The 21,361-nt window shown below is 40.0% G+C and overlaps 1 protein-coding gene across 6 annotated transcripts in view; it reads left to right on the forward strand.

The window, feature by feature from the left end:
* Positions 1 to 211: 211 nt before the first annotated feature.
* The window catches only part of LOC149575695 (cleavage and polyadenylation specificity factor subunit 3-I-like), a 53,999-nt gene continuing 32,849 nt past the window's right edge, over positions 212 to 21,361 (forward strand). Inside the window, exons 1-4 of one of the 6 annotated variants that reach the window (XM_089815460.1) lie at positions 215 to 310; positions 471 to 555; positions 685 to 872; positions 1,349 to 1,446. In XM_089815460.1, the coding sequence (XP_089671586.1) occupies positions 741 to 872; positions 1,349 to 1,446 (230 nt within the window). In that variant the 5' untranslated portion in view covers positions 215 to 310; positions 471 to 555; positions 685 to 740. Of the gene's footprint in view, positions 556 to 684; positions 873 to 1,348; positions 1,447 to 21,361 lie in introns of all 6 variants that reach the window. The other 5 variants (XM_089815462.1, XM_089815464.1, XM_089815459.1 and 2 more) reach the window with 5 other exon arrangements.

Here is a 21,361-nt window from a genome sequence, read left to right on the forward strand (position 1 = left end):
TAATCTTTATTTTTTAACTTATAAATATAATCTTTTTATTCTATTTTTATGCTTCATAAACAAATTATTATAAATTTTACAAGCAAACTGAATCTTCAAACTTCAAGACAAACTATTCAACTTAAAATATTTTCAAACTACATACAAACTATATTTTGTTAAACATTTCAAAATGTTTTCCTCAACACATGATCACAACTACTAAGCCTTGCTATGATCTCTATAAAGACAGGGACTCCAGCTGTCAAAGAGCTCTTGTTCCATTTTTTTCTCGTCTCGTCTGTGTGCTCTGTCCGAGAGACTATCTTTGGTCTCTGTACAATAAACTATTTTAAGCCTAATAGACAAAATAATTTCTTTCATTCTTTCTTTGGACACTTCTTGATGAGCTCAAAATTCCGCCTTAAAATTTTTTGCATTCGAATCAATTGCAATCAGAGTAAAGCCTAACGATTTTCCTTGCTACACAGTGTGAGAAAATGGGAAAGAGGTTTTGAAACCAAACAGCATGCCAGCTGATCTCTCGCTCCTCACTTTTCATTCCATTTCTCCAAGGTTTAGTTTTCTTTCCGAATTGCGTTATGAATTTTTGGGCAGCAGTTGTTTTAAATTTTTTTTGCCTCTCAACAAGGAAGAATAACTTTTCAATTCAGATATGTTATCTTGGACAATTTGCTGAAACAGGCCATATACACTGAATAAGGAAACATTGTGAAGGCTTCAGTTTTGGACTAGCAGCCATGAGTACATTGAAGCGGAAGGAATCGATGGTATGGAGAGAGGCAGATCAGTTGATCATCACTCCGCTCGGGGCTGGCAATGAAGTTGGTCGTTCCTGTGTTTACATGACCTACAGGAACAAGACTGTTCTGGTAACCTCATTTCATTTACCTCTTCCGCTTGTTCAGTTTTAATTTTTCGTTTTCTTCTTTTATTCAACGCAGTTGTTTAGTGTCATTTGCTGGCCTGCATGCTGTGTGCGATCTTTTGATGTTCAGCAATAATTGCCTAAATTTGCTTTTTTGGGACAATATTTTACATGTATATTGGGTTTCCCCTACCAAGGAAAGTTGAATTGCATAAATCTGAGGTGTTATTGAGAATCTTTGAGCACAATAGCCAGTTGCAGGTTTTACGCTTTTGGGGGAAATATGTTGAAGAGAGTTTTAATGCGTTTGCAGTTGCACAGTTAGTAGGACTAACTTCATTTTTCAGAGAGAGAATTTTTTTTGTTCATAAAAGAGTTGTTAATGGGATTTTATACTTGAGAATTATCGACTGGATGAGTTTGTCCCTTGATTTTTTAAATGGAACTGATGTTACATTTACATGCATTGTGGTTGTGAAGTTCGACTGCGGAATCCATCTTGCTTATTCTGGCATGGCGGCACTACCGTACTTCGATGAGATCGATCCGTCAACAATTGATGTGCTCCTTGTTACTCAGTATGTATTTAGACCCAAAATCATCTCTGTTTGCTTGTTTGTAGTGGCTGAGGAAGCTTCTGCTGTTGTTGTTGTTGTTGTCGTGCGCCTGAATGCAAGAGGGTTTAAAAACTTTCTACGTGGAGCAAGGCTCTACTATTTATCTGTATTTTTATTTCTGCTATACAGTATGTTCTGCAAATAGTGTAGTAGACCGGGTTTTGTGCATTTTATTTTCACAACTTAATAATGAACTACATTTTACAGCATCGTTTTTAGGCACCCAAGATTCTAATGCTCGACTATGATTCTTTAAGCCCTATATTCCTGAATATGGAAGAAATCTTAATTATCATTCTCACCGTTGGCAAATTTGCATGCAAGTGAAATGGCTTCCTTGACATTTAGTAGCACTTACATCTATAGGAGGTTCAAGGGATATATTGGTAGGAAATTAAAGGTAAAATTAAAATATATTTCAATCTTACATTTTATATATATATATTTATATTGCACTAAGAGGATGACATCCGTGTTAGTTTTAGTTAATTCTACCATTCAGTTCACCTTTGGGACCGTAACATGTGGATCATCGCTTCTTCCTTCTGTGAACTTGAGTCTGAGGCCAGTTTATTGCCTACGTTACTGATAACTGAGGCTGTCTTCACTGTAATTTTCTCTTCCAAACGGTGGTTATCTTTATATAATCCTACATGCTTTGTAATTAGTGAGCACAATGATTAACGAGAAAATCAAGTCATTTTTATTCTATAACTCCGTTTTCCTCTGTTTTTAATCTGCAATTTTGCTTTATCTTTCAGCAAGATTTAATACAGTTTGCAGTAGCAGCTGCAAAATTCTACATGATATCAGAGCCCACAGTTGCTAGGAAGGAGGAGCATTAATTTTATTTCAGACCAGAGCTATTTTAGATTGAAACTTTTTCATTAGATTGGGGGTTAATGTGTTTCTTTTTGTAATCACAAACTAAGATAAAGTTCTATTTATGGAGGATTGATCATGTCCGGTAATTATTTTCATGCTCCTGTTGTCAAGCTAACCTCAAAGAACTATTTTTCTTGGAAAGAAGGGATAAAGAAATGTTGCCTTGAGCAGGATCTACTATCCTATCTCCTTGGACATGTTCCTGAGCCAACCAACTATGAACGGAAAAGTGCATGGTTTGATAATAATGATATTGTCTATGGACTAGTATGTCTTACTGTGTCTGAGAATATTTTACATCATATAGAGCACCCTTTCACTGCTTGGACCATCATCTGGCAATTGTATGGAGACATTGATTCTTCATTTGAAATTGATGTTTCCTTGGATATCCAAACTTATATGGATGATACTAAGATTTTTGCTGCTCCATCTTGTGTGGACACATCCTTCTTGGATGATCAGTTTAATTATAATCCTTTTGCACATGTTGTTTCTAGAGTTTCTTCATTGAAACCTTCCAGTGATTCTTTGCAAAATGTCTTTCAGATATGGTTTTCTGTGATTAAGTATTGATAGGTGTTTCAGACTTATTTGTGGAACCTCATATTGCAGATCTAGAATAGAATATTGATTTCATACATCTTATCTGTGATGAAGGTGATTCTGCTTCAATTGTTGTGAGGGACCCTTCTGACCCTCTTCTTCATTCTCTATATTATTGTTCCTCACAATTTAATATGAGTGTGGATATGTTGGCGCAACATTCAAAGTAGATCTATTTGTCGTCTGAGGAGATACATGAGTCTTTGCATTGTGCTTACATTAGTTTCTAGGATATTTGAGATTGTCACTTTCAGCAATGTTTGATTTGATTATGACAACATTCAACATTGACGTGGAAACCATTGAGCAGAGTTTGGAATCATTGTTTGCCTTGAGTTTTCTTCCTACATATTATTTTCAGGATTGGGGAGATTTCATTCATACATCTTTGGTTTTGTTTCTTCCTGCATCTACCTTTTACTTCATATTTTCACACTGTGGAGGGCTATACTATCTCTTGCATTTAGCATTCTGAACATCCTTTTGGGGATGAAGTACATAACATCATGGTAGTAGACATCTAAAGTTAGTGTGAATTTGGGGGAAGCGGCGAGGGGAGGTTTATTCTCACTGGATTTTCCCTCATTCCTCTTTACTGTGGTGTTGGTGTTAGTTAATTCAAACATTTGGTTCAGCTTTTGTTCTGGTCTGTAACATGTGGATCACCATTTCTTGCTTTGGTGAACTTGAGTCTTAGGAAAGTATACCGACTACATTATAGATAATTGAGATTGTCTTACAGTAATTCTCTTTTTCAAACGATTGTTATCTTTGTATAAATCTACATGCTTTGTAATTAGTGAGCACAATGATTAATGAGAAATACGATTCATTTTTATTCTACAACTCTGATTTCCTCTGTTTTTTATCTACAATTTTTCTTTCTCCTTTCAACAAGATCTAATACATTTTGCAGTATCAATTGTAAAATTCTACAATCCGAACTACAAAAAATGTCTCATGAATGATAGACAAAATTTATGAAATGGAACCAATAAACTCATGACTTGTCACCTCTAAACGCATCTAAAAGATAAGCACCCTAGACTAGCCTCCTTGACCATCTCTATCTCCTCTACTTGATCTCCTTGTGGGGCCATCAGCAATACCATAGGTTGGACATGCTTTGCTAACTGCAGACCAACATTCTCCTTTGACAACTCCACCACTCCCATCACTTAGCACCTCCTGGCCTCCTCATACATCATCGTCTTCCAAATGATAAAGGGTATCCACAACCTGTTCTAATGTAGAGTCACTCTTGGCCATGAATCCCCATGCAATGACAACCCAATGCCCAGGGTCACTATAACTGAGAAGTATCGCACTTGCAGTCCCTACCGAGCCTTGGATGGCTTTTGTATTATCCCTTTGATAATAAAATTGTCCTCTTGAGCTTCTTTCAACCATGCCATGAAGAGAAAAAATTGATATTCTACCTAAATTTATGGTTGAAGCACAAGAAAACCATCTCCCAAGACAAGTTTTATCACCTCCCAAACTTCTTTCTCATCCGTGTTGAAGATACTCTTGAGTCTATTGTTTGTTAGCAAGCCCATTAATTCCATTTGCCTGTCTTTGGCATTATGGCATATCTTAATCTCTGTTTCAAATGATTCTGTTGCCTTACTTCGTGGCAAGATAAACCACCAGTCCACATTGTGTCATCCTTTGCAATGACTTCACGAATACCACCCCCTATGGTCTCTAACAAACTGATCATTTGATCATCCTATCAACCTCTTCAATTTGACGTAGGACTCCTGATAGTCTGTCAACTCAACTCTTGCATGATTTGCAATCATTTTAATGACTGATTCAGCTGATCCATTGACCTCCTTTAGGATAAATGTGAGAAAAATTTATCCAATCCTAATAGCCCCACCAGAATATGGGGAAGAATTTTTTGTGATTACCATCTCTCTTTGCTGAATTATTTTAATAATTATTAACGAGTCTCCTAAATGAACCTTTTGTATAAGCTGAATTCCATTCTGGGCTGCTTCAAACTGAACCCCATGAAGCCCCATCAAAGTTCACCTTTACACATCCTTCCTTATGGGGCACCAATGAGTGTTAGCTCTATTTCAAGAAGAGTGATCAACTTGCAAAGCCCTCTAAATCAGAAATTTTATTATTACAAAATTAATGTATGTATGTATGTACACACACACACACATAGATGAATTTTGAATATTAATTTTCTGTTTAGGTTACTTAGTAATAAGAGTTATAGATGAAAGCTTTGAGTCGGTGTTTTAGTAGCATTATGCTTTATTAAAACATACTTGTTTTTTGTTTTGTCTTTTGGTATAGATTGAAATTGTTAGAAGCCACGTAGGTTGCAAGAAACAAGAAAACTCAACAAAACTTGATGGACAGGCTTTTAAAATTAGAAGCTATACATGTGACATTAGTCAAAATATTTTATGATATTTTCTACTTGTTTTTGTGACATGTTGGAAATGTTTATTTCAAAGCAACTCAATCAAACATCAAATTTTGAAGTATTCAAAATCCTCCTTTGGAATGACATAGAACTGTGGGAAATCTTATATTATTGGTAATTACTTTGTCTTTTCTATTTTGTCATTTAATTCCTTAATGACAAGCAACATATGCGAGCAATGATCTTGTTGATTCAATTAGTGCTTCCTTGGAATAAAATCCAAGCTGGTCAATTAGGCTTCAAAAGAAGTGCAGGAGCTCGAGCTCAATTGGCAAATCTGGTTCTCAATGTCAATGATGCCTTTCCAATTGAAAAGAGTTGCACAATGATGATAATAAGAGTGAGGACTGAGGAGCCATGGAAGGAGAGCATTCACAACATAGTCCTGTCTTCCATCAAATTTCCAACATGGACGAGAGAGAGAGAGAGAGATCCTCATCATTGAATTTGCTTAGAGAGAGCTTGAAAAATAATGACATAAAAAGCCATCAGATTTATTAGTCCTCGTAAACACTGTGAATTTGGAGAAACATGTGAGAAGAGTCTCAATTGAAGACGTGGCTGCTGATATCAATTCAAATTCCTCTAATTATGATGGAAATGGCAGTATGACACCTTCAATGGAAGATGGAGAGATGAAAAATGTCAAAAAAGGTGCCAAGAAACTGATGAAGGGTGGCTATGTTCTAACGCAGTTTCTATAAAACACATTGAATTGGCAAGCACATGTCAGAGAATGACCAACTACCAAGAAATAATCATAAAGTAAGCAAGCTCTTTTCTTCTTCTTCATCATTGCTATCATGTTCTTCATTGTGAGCTATAAACCTATGTCATAGAGGCTAGAGTCTCACTTGAATGACATCACTTGGACTTGTTGTTAGGCTTTGATCTAGCTAAATTGGGCAAGGCAATCGCACTAGAGGAAGTCCTCCAATTGTGCATGTTGCAAAACTACTTTCTACAATGACAAGTCATAGATTTTTAATGTCAACTTGAAGACAATTTTGTGGTAGGTGGAGTGATGTTTGATAATGTGAGATAAGCTCACCAATCAATTGCAGATTTTCAAGGTCAAGTAAAGAAGCATATGGAATAATGATGTGATATGAATATATTCTTCATATATAACTAATTAATTAATAAAAAAATATTTCTAATAATGTATGACTAACTATGTACTTGAGGAGTAGAGAAGATTAGTGTTTACCGTACAGGGTAAACGGATACTTATCACATTAATAGATTAGAATGTAAGCATATATGCAATTCCAATTACAATGATGATCCATAAGTCTAGTCGGATGATGTACATATACCTCCCGAAGGGGTGACTCAATCGTCATGCAACTTTTTTGATACTAACTCTGCACGTCGGCTATAATATAGTTCTTACCGACAACATCATTCCCCCCAAAAAGTAAAGTCGTCCTTGGACGACAAAATAGAGACAACTTTTACATCAAAATTAAAAATATGACTCAAACTATTAATTACATAAAGACTTATAACAAACTAAGAAGTAGAGGGTTGCATCCCTGATCTAGTTGGTGTCGTAGATGTCCTCTGTGCCCAAAGCTCGTTCAGCTATGCCCGCAACTCATGTACCTGCTGCGTTCGAGCATCCAAATTCAATTTAGCCTGCATCTGCAGTTCTATTGCTCTCTTCATCATGTCAGCTGTCCTTTGGAGCTCCACTTCCTTTTTATCTAATTCTTTCTTCGCATCCCCCAATTGAGATACAACTGCTGCCTTCTCAACAATGAGTGTGGCGCGCTCCTTTTCCCAAGCCACCTGTTGGGTGGTCAAACTCGCTTGTACCGAGGCTAGTTTGGTAGTTGTCTCCTCCCGAGCCCTTACTGCTACTACTTGATCCACCTCACTCTTGTGCAAGGCATAGTATGCTTCCCGATACATTTGTACTATCCCTAGCGTGAGCTGCTTGACTCTGTTCTCCACCATAGGCTCTTGAGTATTCCACTCCTCCTGCATCTCTGGGGTCTATGCTCAGCCATCCTTTCTCGTTGAAACATATGGAGAAGGCCGCTGGACAACCAACCCTCATAAATGCCAAGACTTGCTCCAACTCCCGTACTACCGACTCCAAGGCGCCTCTATGCCGAGACGACTACTCGTCTACCTCGAGTCAGTACATCTGCTAAGTATGTCACCATGTCCTCCTCTATAATTGGCGAAGGGTCATATGGCGTGGTGGGCTCTATGGCCATTGTTGTCTCTACTGCTTCCAACATCCTCTTAGTCATGCTCCTTGTTGGAGGCAGGGGTGGTAGTGGCTCCATTGTGACGGTAGGATGACTCTCTGCTAGGGCTAGAGGATCTATCACTTCGGGTACCTCTCTCATGGGTGAAATAGTGACAAGTGTCGGCACTACCAATCTGATGCTGAACCTCCTACCCAAATACCCACTTAGCTCCTGCTCACTTAAGTCCTCGGCTGCAGTGTCCTCATCGGTCAATAATGCATCGTCTATTGTCACCATTGCATGAGATCCCACTACCTCTAGTCTGACCTGTGGTGTCCCCGAACTCTTAGGAACCTCCTACACAAGTACCTCCATCACTCCCTCTTGTGTCTCTACCTCATCATTGGGTATAACTACGGCTGTATGTGTCTCAGCTCCTATCTTTGGTAGAACTACGACTATAGCTGGCAAAGCCTCTCAGTTGATTGAAGGCTCAGCCACTCCTAGAGGTGCTAATGTTGGTCAGATTGATGGCCAAAGTGCTAGCTGCGCTGCTGGTCTGGCTGCTACGGTGATTGGGGTCATAACCACAGGCTACCTAAACAGTCCAAATCTCGAAATGTGAACACCTGCTGGAACTAAGTGAGAGTGAGAAGCAGTTGTGAGGGACCTCAAAAACAATAGTGGTGGCACTGTGATAATCTCGATGTTCTCATCCTTCACCTCCTCCGAATCATTAGTGTCCTCGGAGGATGTGTCTTGCCTCCAACTATCAATGTTCTTGTGCTCTGAGCTCTCTACCTCCTATTGCAACCTCTTTTGTTCGATGGCCTTCTGCCGTTCTGGAGTATCAAGGTGCTTCCACTGCATGATTAGAGGCTTCCTTGGTTCTATCGGACCTGGCATGAGCTCCAGTCTATCATTAGGTATCATCCGTGCTGTGGCGTCGAGAAATAGATTGATAGCTTAGTGTGGCATATAGAATCTTTTGTGTTGCAATGTCATGAACTCATTTATGTGCTCAGCCAATAAAGATGCCCAGTCATATACTCCGTCATTCATGATGTCATTCATCATGGTCACCTATAAAAATGAGATATTTGATGCCCTACTCGATCTAGTGAGTACTTTTTACTAGGTCCATCAAACAACGCCAGTGCCTTTCCTGTACATTGGATTTCTTGAATCCTTTTCCCTTCGAAGTATCTATTAAAGCTTCACTTTTTGCGTGAGGCCGTTTACCACATACTAGTTCTACGAGCTGTGCCTTTACTCCCTGACTTAGTTTCTTTGGCTTGTTAATTTTTCTCCCTCCTTGCACATGACTAGGTATACCAAACACCTTGGTGAAGTTTGTTGCTCTAAAAGATATCACGAGGTTCTGTCCCAGATAAGGAAATTAACTTGTTCACGAGAATCGGTCGTATTTTTCTAGCATGGTGCGGAGAAAACCCTCGAAGTCGCGAATGTAGAACACTGGCATCCGCAATGCCCATTCCACCTGCGCCCTCCATATGTTTTTCTTCGCAAAATGGTCATTCGGGCTCTCCTGCCACCACTTCCTACACTCTAACCTGTTCAAACCCTCAAACGTGACATTCTAAGGTGTAAGGTGAATAGTTGCAGCCGGTTGTACTTGTGCCCTTGCCTACTTTTTTCTTGTACTTCCTGCAATAAGCACTCCTGATGGTAAAGCTTGTACATTTTTGTTCATTGTGCTACTGGATTAATCTTCTAATTTTTTCTTCCAAGCCCTCTTTCCTGCACTCTCCATGACTATTCCTCTTGTTTTGCCAGAAACAATTTTTTGAAAATGGTTTCACAACTAACGTACCTAAGTTTGCCAATCTTCTGCATGAGTACAACCATACGTCAGGGTTACAGATTGGCACTATGGCACTTTGCCTTAGCGTGTGCTTCTCCAGGTTCATATGATGTTGCCTTAGCGTGTGCTTCTTTAGGTTCATTTGATGTTCGTACAGTAGTGATCTGTATTCCTTCTATGCTTGTACGGTGAATTCTCTCTTCTGTCTCATCAGCCGTGTGATGTCTTGTGCTGTGTATGGGTGATATGGTCTAGTGTTCTTTATAACACCCTTCCACGGTGGCCATATGATATTTGCATTGGTGGTGTTTTCCAACTTCTTTTTATGGCCATATGGTGCTCTGAAAAGGTCGTACAATATCCTGATTCAATTTTGTGTAATGTGGACAATTGCAAAATTTAACAAAGGAGTCTCTAGATTGCAACTTCTAACAGTACGGTATCTTCTCGTATGTCTTCTGCTGTATGGTGTGTCTTTTGTTTATGTGGTATGTCTTCTGTTCATGCCGTACGGTATATATTCCGTCTTTGTTGTCGTACATTGTCTAGACTTTATTGCTATTGTTCCTCCGGGTCGTACGGTATGGTAAGTGTACTTTGTTCAATGTTCCTTTCACTGGTTGTATGGTAGACAAATATTGTTGACAAATATTTTTCCTTCTAGGGGCCGTACGGTATCTCCAATTGGCCGTATGGTAGGTAGATTAGCTATATGGTCTTGCTTTAATGTTGTCTTCTGCCTTCCTCTATTTGTATGGTCTTTTGGGTGGTGTCTCTACTTGGCCTTACCATAATCTTATCATTGCTCCATTACAATAATCTTTTGCATACACTCCTCCGTCTTTGTTCTCATTTTGTACATATTGATTATAATTATCTATATTTATTTATTATTCTTATATATATTACTACTTATTTATTATATTTTTATACTATCTTTGAGTTATTCATTCGTGGGAGTCTCCTTTTCTTCCGAAACCTTTTTTCTTTCATGGTAGATTTTTGATTTTGATCCATTTACTGCATCTGTCACCTCCTTTCCGTCCAACGTTCATAGCTTTATTGCTTAGTTATTGCCCACTTCATGAATTTTATATGGCCTAACCCACTTCACCTTGAATTTGCCCGATTTGATCTTGTTGCACCCATTATATTTAAAACTAATTGACCTGGCTGCAACTTGTTCAATTATAAGTGCTTGTTGTGCCACACCTTGTGTCTACACTGTGAAACTTCAGTGGCCCATTGTGCTTGTAATCATCGTTCATCAAGTTTCTTTAGGTTATGCAATCTTTCTCTGAGACTTCCATATCTCCCAACTTGTTTTCGATCGCTATTCACAAACTTGGTACTATGAATTCTGTTGGTACTATGGCTTCCTGACCATACATCAATTGGAACGGGGTATGTCCTGTGGTGACTTTGTACGAGGTACGGTATGCCCAAAATGCCGATGGTAGCTTTTCCTCCCAATCCTCACCTTCAATTGCACAAGATTTGTAGATTACTGCAACCAAGATCTTGTTTGTGGCTTTCGCTTGTCCGTTTGCTCTAGGATAGTATGGGCTCAATAGAGAATGGTATATTTTGAATTCTGTGGTTAGTAGTCGGATGATGTGATTGACAAAATGTTCCCCACGGTCGCTTGTCAACTGTATCGGGATCCTATACCTTGTGATGATTTGCTGGTAGATGAATCTCACCATGCTCATTGTAGAGTTGTCTGGTAGGGCCCGCGCGTCTACCCACTTGGTAAGGTACTCCGTTGTGACAACAATGTACCTGCATCTTTGGGTTTTGCTCACCTTGAGGGGTCTGACAAAGTCCAACCTCCAGCATTCAAATAATTCCTGCGCGTTTGAAGGGTTCAAAGGCATGAAATCCCTCTTGAGTGGCTTCCCGATCCTCTGACATGTATCACATGCAACGATGCACTCCCTGGCATCGTTGTGCACAGTTGGCTACCATAACCTTGCCAAAAGTATCTTCCGTGTAGTTGTATTTGGCCTCATAAGTCCTCTAGAACACATCATCGTAAGATCTGGTCGGGTCCCATCTTATACAGCAACCTATTAATCAATTGGAACGTTCGACTTCTTAGCACCAATTTCCTCCTCTCGCTTGGTGGCATTTCCCGAGGAAATTGCCCCATAGAAAGATATTTCCTGATACTCGCGTACTAGAATGGAAGTATGACAATCTGAAATAGTTGTGCATCGGGAAAATCATCCTTGACTCCCTCCAGAGGTTCTCCCGATTTGATCCTTGATAGATGATCCACACTTACATGGCTTTTCCCAAGCCATACCACAATTTTAAATGTAAACTCCTGCAAACAATTATAGCCACATGCTTATCTATCCTTGGATGATCGATTTGTTCACGAGATATAATAGGGCTTGATGATCTACATAGAATACGAATGGAGTCACCAATAGTTAATGTCTACACTTTTGCATGACATACACCATTTCAAGAGCCTCCCATTTTGTTGTACTATAATTCTTTTTTGCGTTAGACAATAGTCTACTTGCGAAGTATATTGGATGGTCCAGTCTATGATCACCTGTCTGTGCCAACATTGCTCTAATTGCATAGTTCGACGCATCGACATGTACATGGAACTCCTTGCCCTAGTTCGGATAAGCCAAAATAGGTGTTGTGGCTAAGCATGTTTTCAATCCCTTAAAGGCTTCATTTTGCTTCGTATCCCATTTGTAGGGTTGTCCCTTGCAGGTTAGTTTGTCGAGCGGGTAAGATATTTTTGCAAAGCTCTTAATGAACCTTTAGTAGTATCCTATGTGTCCCAGGAATGATTTTACTGCAGTCACATCTGTTGACGGTGGCATTTCTAGGATTACCCGGACTTTGTCAAGATCCCTCCTTAATCCTGCATTGCATATGATGTGCCCCAATTGTTTCCCTTGCGATACCATAAATCTGCATTTCTTTGGATTTAGTGCTAGTCTTGCTCATCTACATCTTTCTATGCATTCTCTAAGTGCAGTCAGATGCTTGTCCTCCGTATTGAAAACTGACCAATAGTTCAAAATGCCTTGAAGTTTTCGACTGACATCTCATTGAAGATGTGCAGGATAATTCTTTGAAATGTTGTCAGGGCATTGCACAGACTGAATGACATTCTGTTGTAGGCATATACCCCATCTTCTACTATGAAGGTTGTTTTGAGTCTATCTTTTTTTGCGATAGATATCTGGTTGTATCCGGAGAATCCATCCATGAATGAGAAAATTTCATGTCCCGCCACTTCTTCCAAAACACTATTAGTGAATGGTATCAAAGACGAGTCTTTAATCATTACTGCATTCAAGCATCGAAAGTCTGCACATATCCTTATATGAGTGGTATCTTTTTTTAGAGATATCATAATTGGGCATACCCAATCGCTCGTTTGTACCCTGAAAATAATGCCTGCTTCAAGCATCCAATTAATCTCATCTGTAACTCGTGTAGCATAATTTTTGTTCATCCAATACAGTTGCTTCCATATGGGTACTACTCCTTCCATCAGTAGATACGGTGGATGCATAATTCTAGCGGTACCCCTTTGAGGTCTTTACACGTCTATGCGAAAACATCCTTATAGTTCATAAAATTTTAATGCCGCTTTTAGAACTAGATTCCAGTCATCTCCCACAAATATATTTTCCGAGTTAGCCTTGTCCCCTAAGTTCATCGTCTTTACTGTGGGTTATTCGTATTTAATAGGCTTATCTTCACTAAATGTATGCGCAGGTGTTTCATCTATTTGCGCCTCTCCTTCCTTCACTTCTCTGTATTCCTTTCGAAATTCATTTCCTCTCCTTTATTTTCATCCTCGACCCCTAACATGTGACAGCTCAAAAAAGAGCTCATAGTCCTCCATTTGCCAGTGGAGTAGGCCGTTTACCAAATCTAGGTCATCATCCTTGGACCCTCCTTCCAGCCTCAGGATTCCTTCTTTGTTGGGTTCCATTCGTTTCTTCCCTTTGTCGTCTCCTTCGCCTTCGAAATCTGACAATGCTGCCTCCTCTCCTACCATTTGTGTATGTAAGTCAATTACAAATCTCTGATCTCTGCCTTCCATGGACAGAGTATTCCTTTTTAAGTCGTGTTTTACTTTCGTCTATACTAGCTAGCCCCGTCCGAGGATGGCTTCGTACCCTTTTCTTTTCAACAGTATGACCACGAAGTCTAGTAAGAATGGTTGTGTCTCGATTGTTACAGGTTGTGCCATCAGGGTCCCTAGGGGTTTGATCTCGTGTTGATTATTGGTGAGCAACTGGAATGTAGGTGGCCATAACGTAGGTTGCCCCAACTTCTTTCATGTTTCTTTTGGTAGTACATCCACTCCTGACCCTCTATGGTGTCCGTGAGGATGGTTTCGAGAATACCCATCTCCAGTACAATGGGGTGTCTTCCTGTGGTGAGCGCAAGTAGCATTGGGTCCACTGCGGTCATTTTACTTCCACCTTGTGCGTCTATTCGTGGCTCTTCCATCACCTTCGAAGATGGTGTCATATTTAGTATTCTAGTCCGTAATTGAGGCATTGTAAGGTGGTCATTCAGCTTCATGGGAACCTCAGCTTGCATTATTTGCTGTATGATATTTTGTTTTACCTGGTTTGTCCTTGAGGTGTCGAAAGTGTCCTTTGTTTGCAAATTTTCAGCCTCCATTTCTTTTTCCAATTCTACTCGCGCTTGCTACAACCTTTTCTTTTCCTCTTCCGGATCTGGATACATTTTTGCTTGCGCACGAGTGATGGCTACTGTCTCCTCATCACATGTTTCTATACTTAACAGGTTCACCCCGGGCTTAGGGCATTTTGAATCCTCATGGTCTTCAAGGCCACATCATTTGCACAACAACTGCAGTGTTCCCTTTGTAGTGCAGTTTCTGGCGAAGTGGCAACATAACATTGTATCATTGGCCGTCCACTTGAATCGTATTGTATCCAGCTTCGGCCCCATTATTGTTGTTGTCTTCTTGTTTGCATCGGTTGTTGTTTTGGTACCCTCCTGAGGTTGCTGCGTCATTGTTTGTATTCATTCTCGCTCTCGAGGTGGACACTTCTTTCATCAGTAGTACTTGTTGATGTCCCTTCATTTTCATATTGAATGGGCTTTCCTTGGTGGAATGGCTTGCAATTTGGCAGATATTGCAAAATTGGTTCTTAGGACAAGAGCCTTTTGTGTGGCCCTCCTTACAATTTGTACACCACAGTTACCCTGCTCTCGCTTGGCCAGGATTCTTTTTCATGTTTTTGAACTCTTTCATCATACGTAGCATGTCCTTTTGCTGTGCCCAAACCTTTTTACTTGACTCCTCGTCGCTGCAGCTTTCGGAGGATGAATTTTGTGAGTTCGATGATCTATCTTTCTTCCTTTTGCTTGTTTTCTGTTCACTTTCCAAGTCCCTTGCGCGGTTATATGTGTCGATGTATGATGCTGGAGGTACAATTTTCATCTTTTTCCTCAGTGCTAGTTTTAGCCCTTCGACGAACAACCTTTTCAACTCATCCACTGGTTGCTTTCCATTTTTTTTACTAGCTCCTTCAGCCTCCTTGCATATATGTGGACTGTTTCATTCTTGCCTTGTTTGGTACCGTAGATTTCTGCTACTATCTTGTTATCATCCTTGAGTAGTCAGAACTTTGTCATGAATTCTTTCTTGATATTCGACCATGTAGTTAACTTCTTGAAAACCAATCGATTGCTACATCCCGTAGGGTAGTAGGAAACTATTGGACCTAGTCATCCTGATCCGTTACACCATTTGTAGTCTAGATTGTTTCACATGTTTTACAATTTCTGATTGGATCGGCTGTCCCATCACCATTAAATTTCGACAATTTTTCCTTTGGTTCTGCCATTGTTAATTTCTTCTATATTTGGGGTACTTGTTGCATACCCGTATTGTTCTAGACACCCATGCTGTTCTGCACAACTGCGCTATTTCGAACAGCCGCGTTACTCTATGGTGTGAAGAGGTCTTCTTCAACTTGTAGCCGTTTGTTGGGTGTATTGGGAACGAAGAGTTCACCCTACGCTCGTGCTCCTTCGGCACCTTGAGCTGTGCGGGTTCCTTCCCTTCCATTCAGATTCTCTACCCTCGACGTATACAAGTTTACAAACTCCTCCCTTGTCTCTTCTACCAAATTCAATCTCTGTCACGTTTCCTCAAGCAAGTTCCTTGACACTCCTCGGTCTGCTAGGTGAATGCACTCCCTTGGTCCGTGCTCCTTCACCACTTCAGTCCCTGTCGGTGAGCTGTTGAAACTTCTACCTTCACTCTGCTTGTTATGCGAGGATTAATGCTTTCTGTGTTGTGCGTATCTCATCCTTGTCTTTTATTTTATTCCTATCCTTATTAAGCAAATTTGGCATTAATCTTCATAACACGTCTTTTATACTAGATGCCAAATGTTTTCCGTATAGGGTAAATGGATACTTATCTCATTAATAGATTAGAATGTAACACATTATAGATACTTTATTCATATAAGCATATATGCAATTCACATTTACAATAATGATCCATAAATCCATTCGGATGATGTACATATACTTCTCGAAGGGGTGACTCAACTGTCACGCAACCTTTCAGATACTAACTCTACTTGTCAACTATAATATAATTTTTACTGACAACAATTAGAGGTTGTAACTATCCACAAATTATTAATAAAGTGAAGGCAAGTAAAATAAAATAAAATAAAAAATTCTTAATACTTTTTGGTCTATCCTTTCTGCCTCTGTACTTGGCACATATGGTAATATAGGAATGATGACATTTTCAGTAGGAAGGCTAGATTTCTTACTGAGTCTCTGTGGAGACCCATTTTTCTCAATATTTCTTCTTATGTTATGATCATCCTTAAACTGAGGGAAGATAAGTTCATGAATCTGTTGCAAAACGGGAAGGCCAAGATTTACCGTAATAAAGTAGCTTATGGATACACTACAATCATCACCAAAGAGCCTAGAGATGAATTTGACATCACTCTTTTGAATTCTTGGAGCATATTAGAGCCAACAAAGGAAAGGACAAACAAGCTGGCCCTACAGATGCTGCTAATACTAATCTTTCAGTTCCAAGACCTTCAACGAGAGATTCAAGACTGAGTGCAGAAGGTACGACAACTGCGCATCATGAGGGGACATATATTGGTCCTAACAACAAACAGATGTCTATTAATGTCTTACTCCAGGAAATTCCTGATGCTGGAATTTTTAATGCTCCTGTTGTTGGAAGACCACCTTCCACTAACAGAGGATGGTTCTACAAGATCTAAATGTTTTCCTTGAAGTACTGTGTACTCAGTTCTTTTTTGATATCATTTTGGCTCTATAATTCTGTGTATTTGATGTATACTCTCTCTTTTGTATCTGATATTACAGTATTATAAACTCTTAAGAATCAGTTCTGAATTTTGGAAAACTAGTGATGATATTTATGTTTATCAATTATATCATCAATAGAGAAAAAAGGAGTAGAAGTAGGGTTACTTAGAAAACCAGAGGTCCTTAGAAAATTAAGATAGATTAATTACATAAATTTTATTATAGTTAACATTTTTTTTGAAATATTGCTTTTTTTTTTGATGGGTAAGAGGCCGAAGCCAAGATTAGTTATTATTATGTATTATGAGTAATTATTATTCTTATTCTTTATTAAGCTAGAGTAGACTCAAACCCAAGACCTCCCACATAAGAGGCTCACAATTTACCATTTTGTTGTAGGCTCTTGCCTTGAAATACCAAATTTTTTATATGATTAATTTTTTAAAATAAAAATCCCAAAAATATTTATACAATTAAACATAGTTTTTTCTCCAAAAGCTTGTAGTGTTTTAGTGAAATTAAACCTGTAAAAAGAGAGAACATCCTTTCCCAAATCAAACAGATTACAGGTCATATGGATAATATGGTAAAAGGGAGAGTTATAGTTAGTTACTGATTATCCTTCAGCATTTGGCTAGAATGAAATGAAACGTTGTAGAGTGCCTCTCCCTACTTGTGGAACTTTTCTGAAGTATATATGTTCTAGCTTTCATGCTTCACCAGTGCATCATTGGGCTCTACACCATATAAAACATAAATGATTATGCAACTTCTGTTGGCCATAAATGATAACTCAACCAAACGCTAGCAAGATTGTTCCTAGTGGGATGAAAGAATTGTAATATAAGGAAGGAACTATTCATAGCCTTTTGTACTCTAGATGGTATGATATCACCCAATTGAACTCTTTTTTTATCAAAAAGCACTTGGAGTCCTCAAAAGAATTGCTAATCTATGTAGTTACTGCCATTAGAATATAATGAGAGAGGAAATGAAACAAGCAAGATAACAATGAATGGTAGGAGGCTTGACTTTTGCTAGATAACGGATCAGAATGGCAAAGAAGCATGTGTGAAAGAGAAGTACAAAGAAGGGGTAAAAGCTTCTGGCAAGACAATGAGTGAATGATGTGAAATGGTGAGCACTTTATTTGTGCATGTTACTGTTGTGCTCCCACAATGCACGCCCCATTCTGAGTCACAAAATGGGGACACCCTAGTTTCAAAATCCTCTACGATGCACTTAGTCCGGTGCCTCGGTTATTTAGGATCCTCCTCTAGGTCTAGGTCAAACCTTGGTCTCCTGTCGGGCACTATCGAATAGGTTAGAGGGGCAAAAAATCAGTATTTGGGAGATTTTGCTTAAACAAGTGCTAAGCGCACTTGTGCACCCTCGGAGGTGCGCAATATTGGTGTATCGGAGGTGTATAAATAGACTCCCTCCCCCTTCATATACTCATTGTCTTTTGTCTCCCTCTCTGCTTGCGCACCCTCGCACATCTATCAGGTCCTCAACTCTACTTGTCCAGACTTTGCACTCCAACCACTAAGGTAAAAAAACAACTCCAATGAAGGTGCGCATATGCGCATGTGCGCACCATCATTGGGTGCGCATCTCCTAACCTATCATAACTCACCCCCCCCCCCCCCCCCCCCCGCCCCCTTTCAAAGCACGACACAAACTCTAAGTTGTACATGTGCACAACTGCGCACATTGTGATATATAGGGTAGTTCTAAAGTGCATTACTGCACCTAGCACACCTGCTTAGGTGCACTAGTTTGCATTTCAAGCAATTAAAGGGGGTTTTGTCAGTTTTAGTTGGTTTTTACTCAGTTTTTCGTTAGTCCGAGTCCTGGTTAAGTGTCATTAAGGGGGTTTTCTGATATCAAAATGCTAATGTTTTTCCCTTTTGTGCAGTTACAATTGCATCATCATCGTCTTCCATGGCAGCAAAGATAACACCAAAACCAATAGCATTCAAATACCAAGGAGCTCCGAAGAAATCTCGATTCTAGAATACACACTGAGATCTAGGACACATAATTGGGACATATTGAGTGGAATGCTTTCCTTACCCTCTGCAAAAAACTGACAGAAAGATCAGCGATGGTATCAACCCTAATCCAGAGTGGCTTAGTGAATGCCGCTTCACACCCTACATCAGTACAATCTTTTGAGTTAATTTATGGCACTGGCGCAACATTACGTGCCAGATGAGAAGGTCGTAAAGAGCGTGACCGGAGAGATAGTCCTCGATCTCAGGCCACGAAACATTGAGAAGGTTTTCCACGTGCCTAGGGCAGACCGATACCTTTAGATATCTTATGAAGGCACAGACAGATGGTATATAGAAAATGAGAAAGAGGCCAAGGAATTGGTGCAATCTACATACCTAATTGATAGAACACCCTTGGGCCAGAGAGTAGGAAAGGTGGATATGACGTGAGGGTACATGAAAGATGATATCGGATATTCAATTGTTCTCCTTAGCAGAGCCACGGGTCTTCCTGCAGTAGGTCATTTAGAGACATGGATGCTACACTTCATTGAGATTATCAGAACAACTAAGATGCCTATTGATTGGGCCACTGTTTTGAGTGACAATCTGGACGAGCAACTGATCTCGGTCAAGAATGATCCACGCTTTTACATGACTTCGTACATGGTATATCTATTGGCGGGCAAGACAATAGACTACACAGGGTTGTATAGAAAGGGAAGCATGCAAGACACAAATGCTTGGCCCTATGTGGTGTATCCACAACTGGTGAAGAAGAAGCTCCCACTGCAAAGTGTGGAATACAGGGTGGTAAATGATGGTTTCACATTCATCATCATCAGATTTACCAAAGGCGGTTATGTCAAAAGGATGTCAGTAGAGGCGGTAGCAAGGATAACTAAAATAGGTGCCTACTACATCCAGTTCAAGAGCTTCACTTATCTTCGGGTAGTTGGTACTCTCCTATGCCCTAAGAAGCTCCCGAGATACTCTTCAGAAAGACTCATATTGCTTGAGATAACTTGTCAACTCACTTCTCCATATGACAAAATGAGGAAGCAACATAAGAAAACATGGGTTTCGCCGATCACCATTGGAGCATTCGAAGTGAAGAGAAGCAAGATATTGCTACCGTCGACTCAAAATGGGATCAGTATCCCCTGGAAGATTATCAGGCTCCACGCCCATATTTTGATAATATTGGGATGGTGCAATATCTAGTGTGGAAGAAGTTTGTACATGAGGAGACCCTGGAAGATCACTGGATGAATGCAGTAGATGACTACGATGTCCCTATTAGGGACTATTGTAAGATGAGTCTACATCTGGCAGAAAAGGTGCTAAACATGGAGACACCTTTAAAGGCTTGGGACAAAGATGTCCCTGAGATAATGGATCCCTTGTACAACATGGATAAGATTTATGATAGGCCCATTATGTATGTAGAAATAGGGTGTGAGGAGAATGATATGGATCATTGAGGCCGACATGTAGTGGAGCTTACAAGGGAATGGATTTGGAAACCATTTCAAATGGATCTAGTTCCCTGGGCCATACCTCTTCAGGCTATTGCCAGACCCAAGAAAGGAAAAGGAACCAAAGCCACAATACCGACCTTCCTTGCCAAATCACGAGTGAGGCTAGAAACGGTATATTAGCATTAGTGGGAGGTCGAGTATTTTGAGACCGGAAAAGGCAAGGGTAAGAAGAGGAAGGCAACCCGAAGGGTACGAAAGCAAGTAGCTGAGGCCCAAGAGAAACTAGCTGCCTAGTAACCAGAAGCCCAGCAAGAGCCAGAGCAAGCTCAGCAGGAGCAACAACAGGAAAGGGGTCCCACCACCTAGAGCCTCAGAGGAAGAAGCCTCCTCGTCGGTGCCTAAGAGAGCCTGAATAGAAATGACGGTGGTGGGAGTAAAAAGGAGAAAATTGAAGAAGAAGAGCACTCCCTCACCACAGGTATCAGAAGCCATTCCTAAAGTAGAGGATGAGGAATAAGGGGAACAAATTGAATTTTTCCCCTTGAATAAAAGAACTCGCTCAGCTACAATAGCAGAGGAGGAGAAAAGAAGAAGCTCAACTCAAAAACCTCCCCCTATCCCTAGCGAGCCTATCCAGGTTGAAACTTCTGAAGATGAACAACAAAAATGGATAGATGAAATGGAAGGTGAGGGAGTTGACATTTTTGACCTCTCGGATTTTGATTTTATGCCCGTAGACATTGAGATGGTAGGAGAGAAAACAAGGGATACTCCCGGAAATGAGTCATTAGGAGAGGTTTGGAATCAATTGCCTCCTCTACCTCAAGGACCCCTTAGTATTCCTCCGCCACCAGTATAGGACATGACAACAATGGATAAAGGGTTAGTAGCTCCACCTCCTCCGACAAGTGAAGCAGCAACAGAAAGTTAGGAAATAGAGGAAGGAGGATATGAACAGTTTGTAGGCCAATAAAGTATCTAAAGAATGACAAATAGCAAATAGGCCACAAGTTCCTCCAGATACAAAGGCCAGATCCTTAGCCCAACATAGCACATAATCTCTCTCTAAAGATCTCCCTCGACAT

The sequence above is a fragment of the Cupressus sempervirens genome, chromosome 2 (assembly GCF_028749045.1).
Source record: "Cupressus sempervirens isolate cs-2001-9-10 chromosome 2, ASM2874904v1, whole genome shotgun sequence".
Taxonomy (NCBI): Eukaryota; Viridiplantae; Streptophyta; class Pinopsida; order Cupressales; family Cupressaceae; genus Cupressus; species Cupressus sempervirens.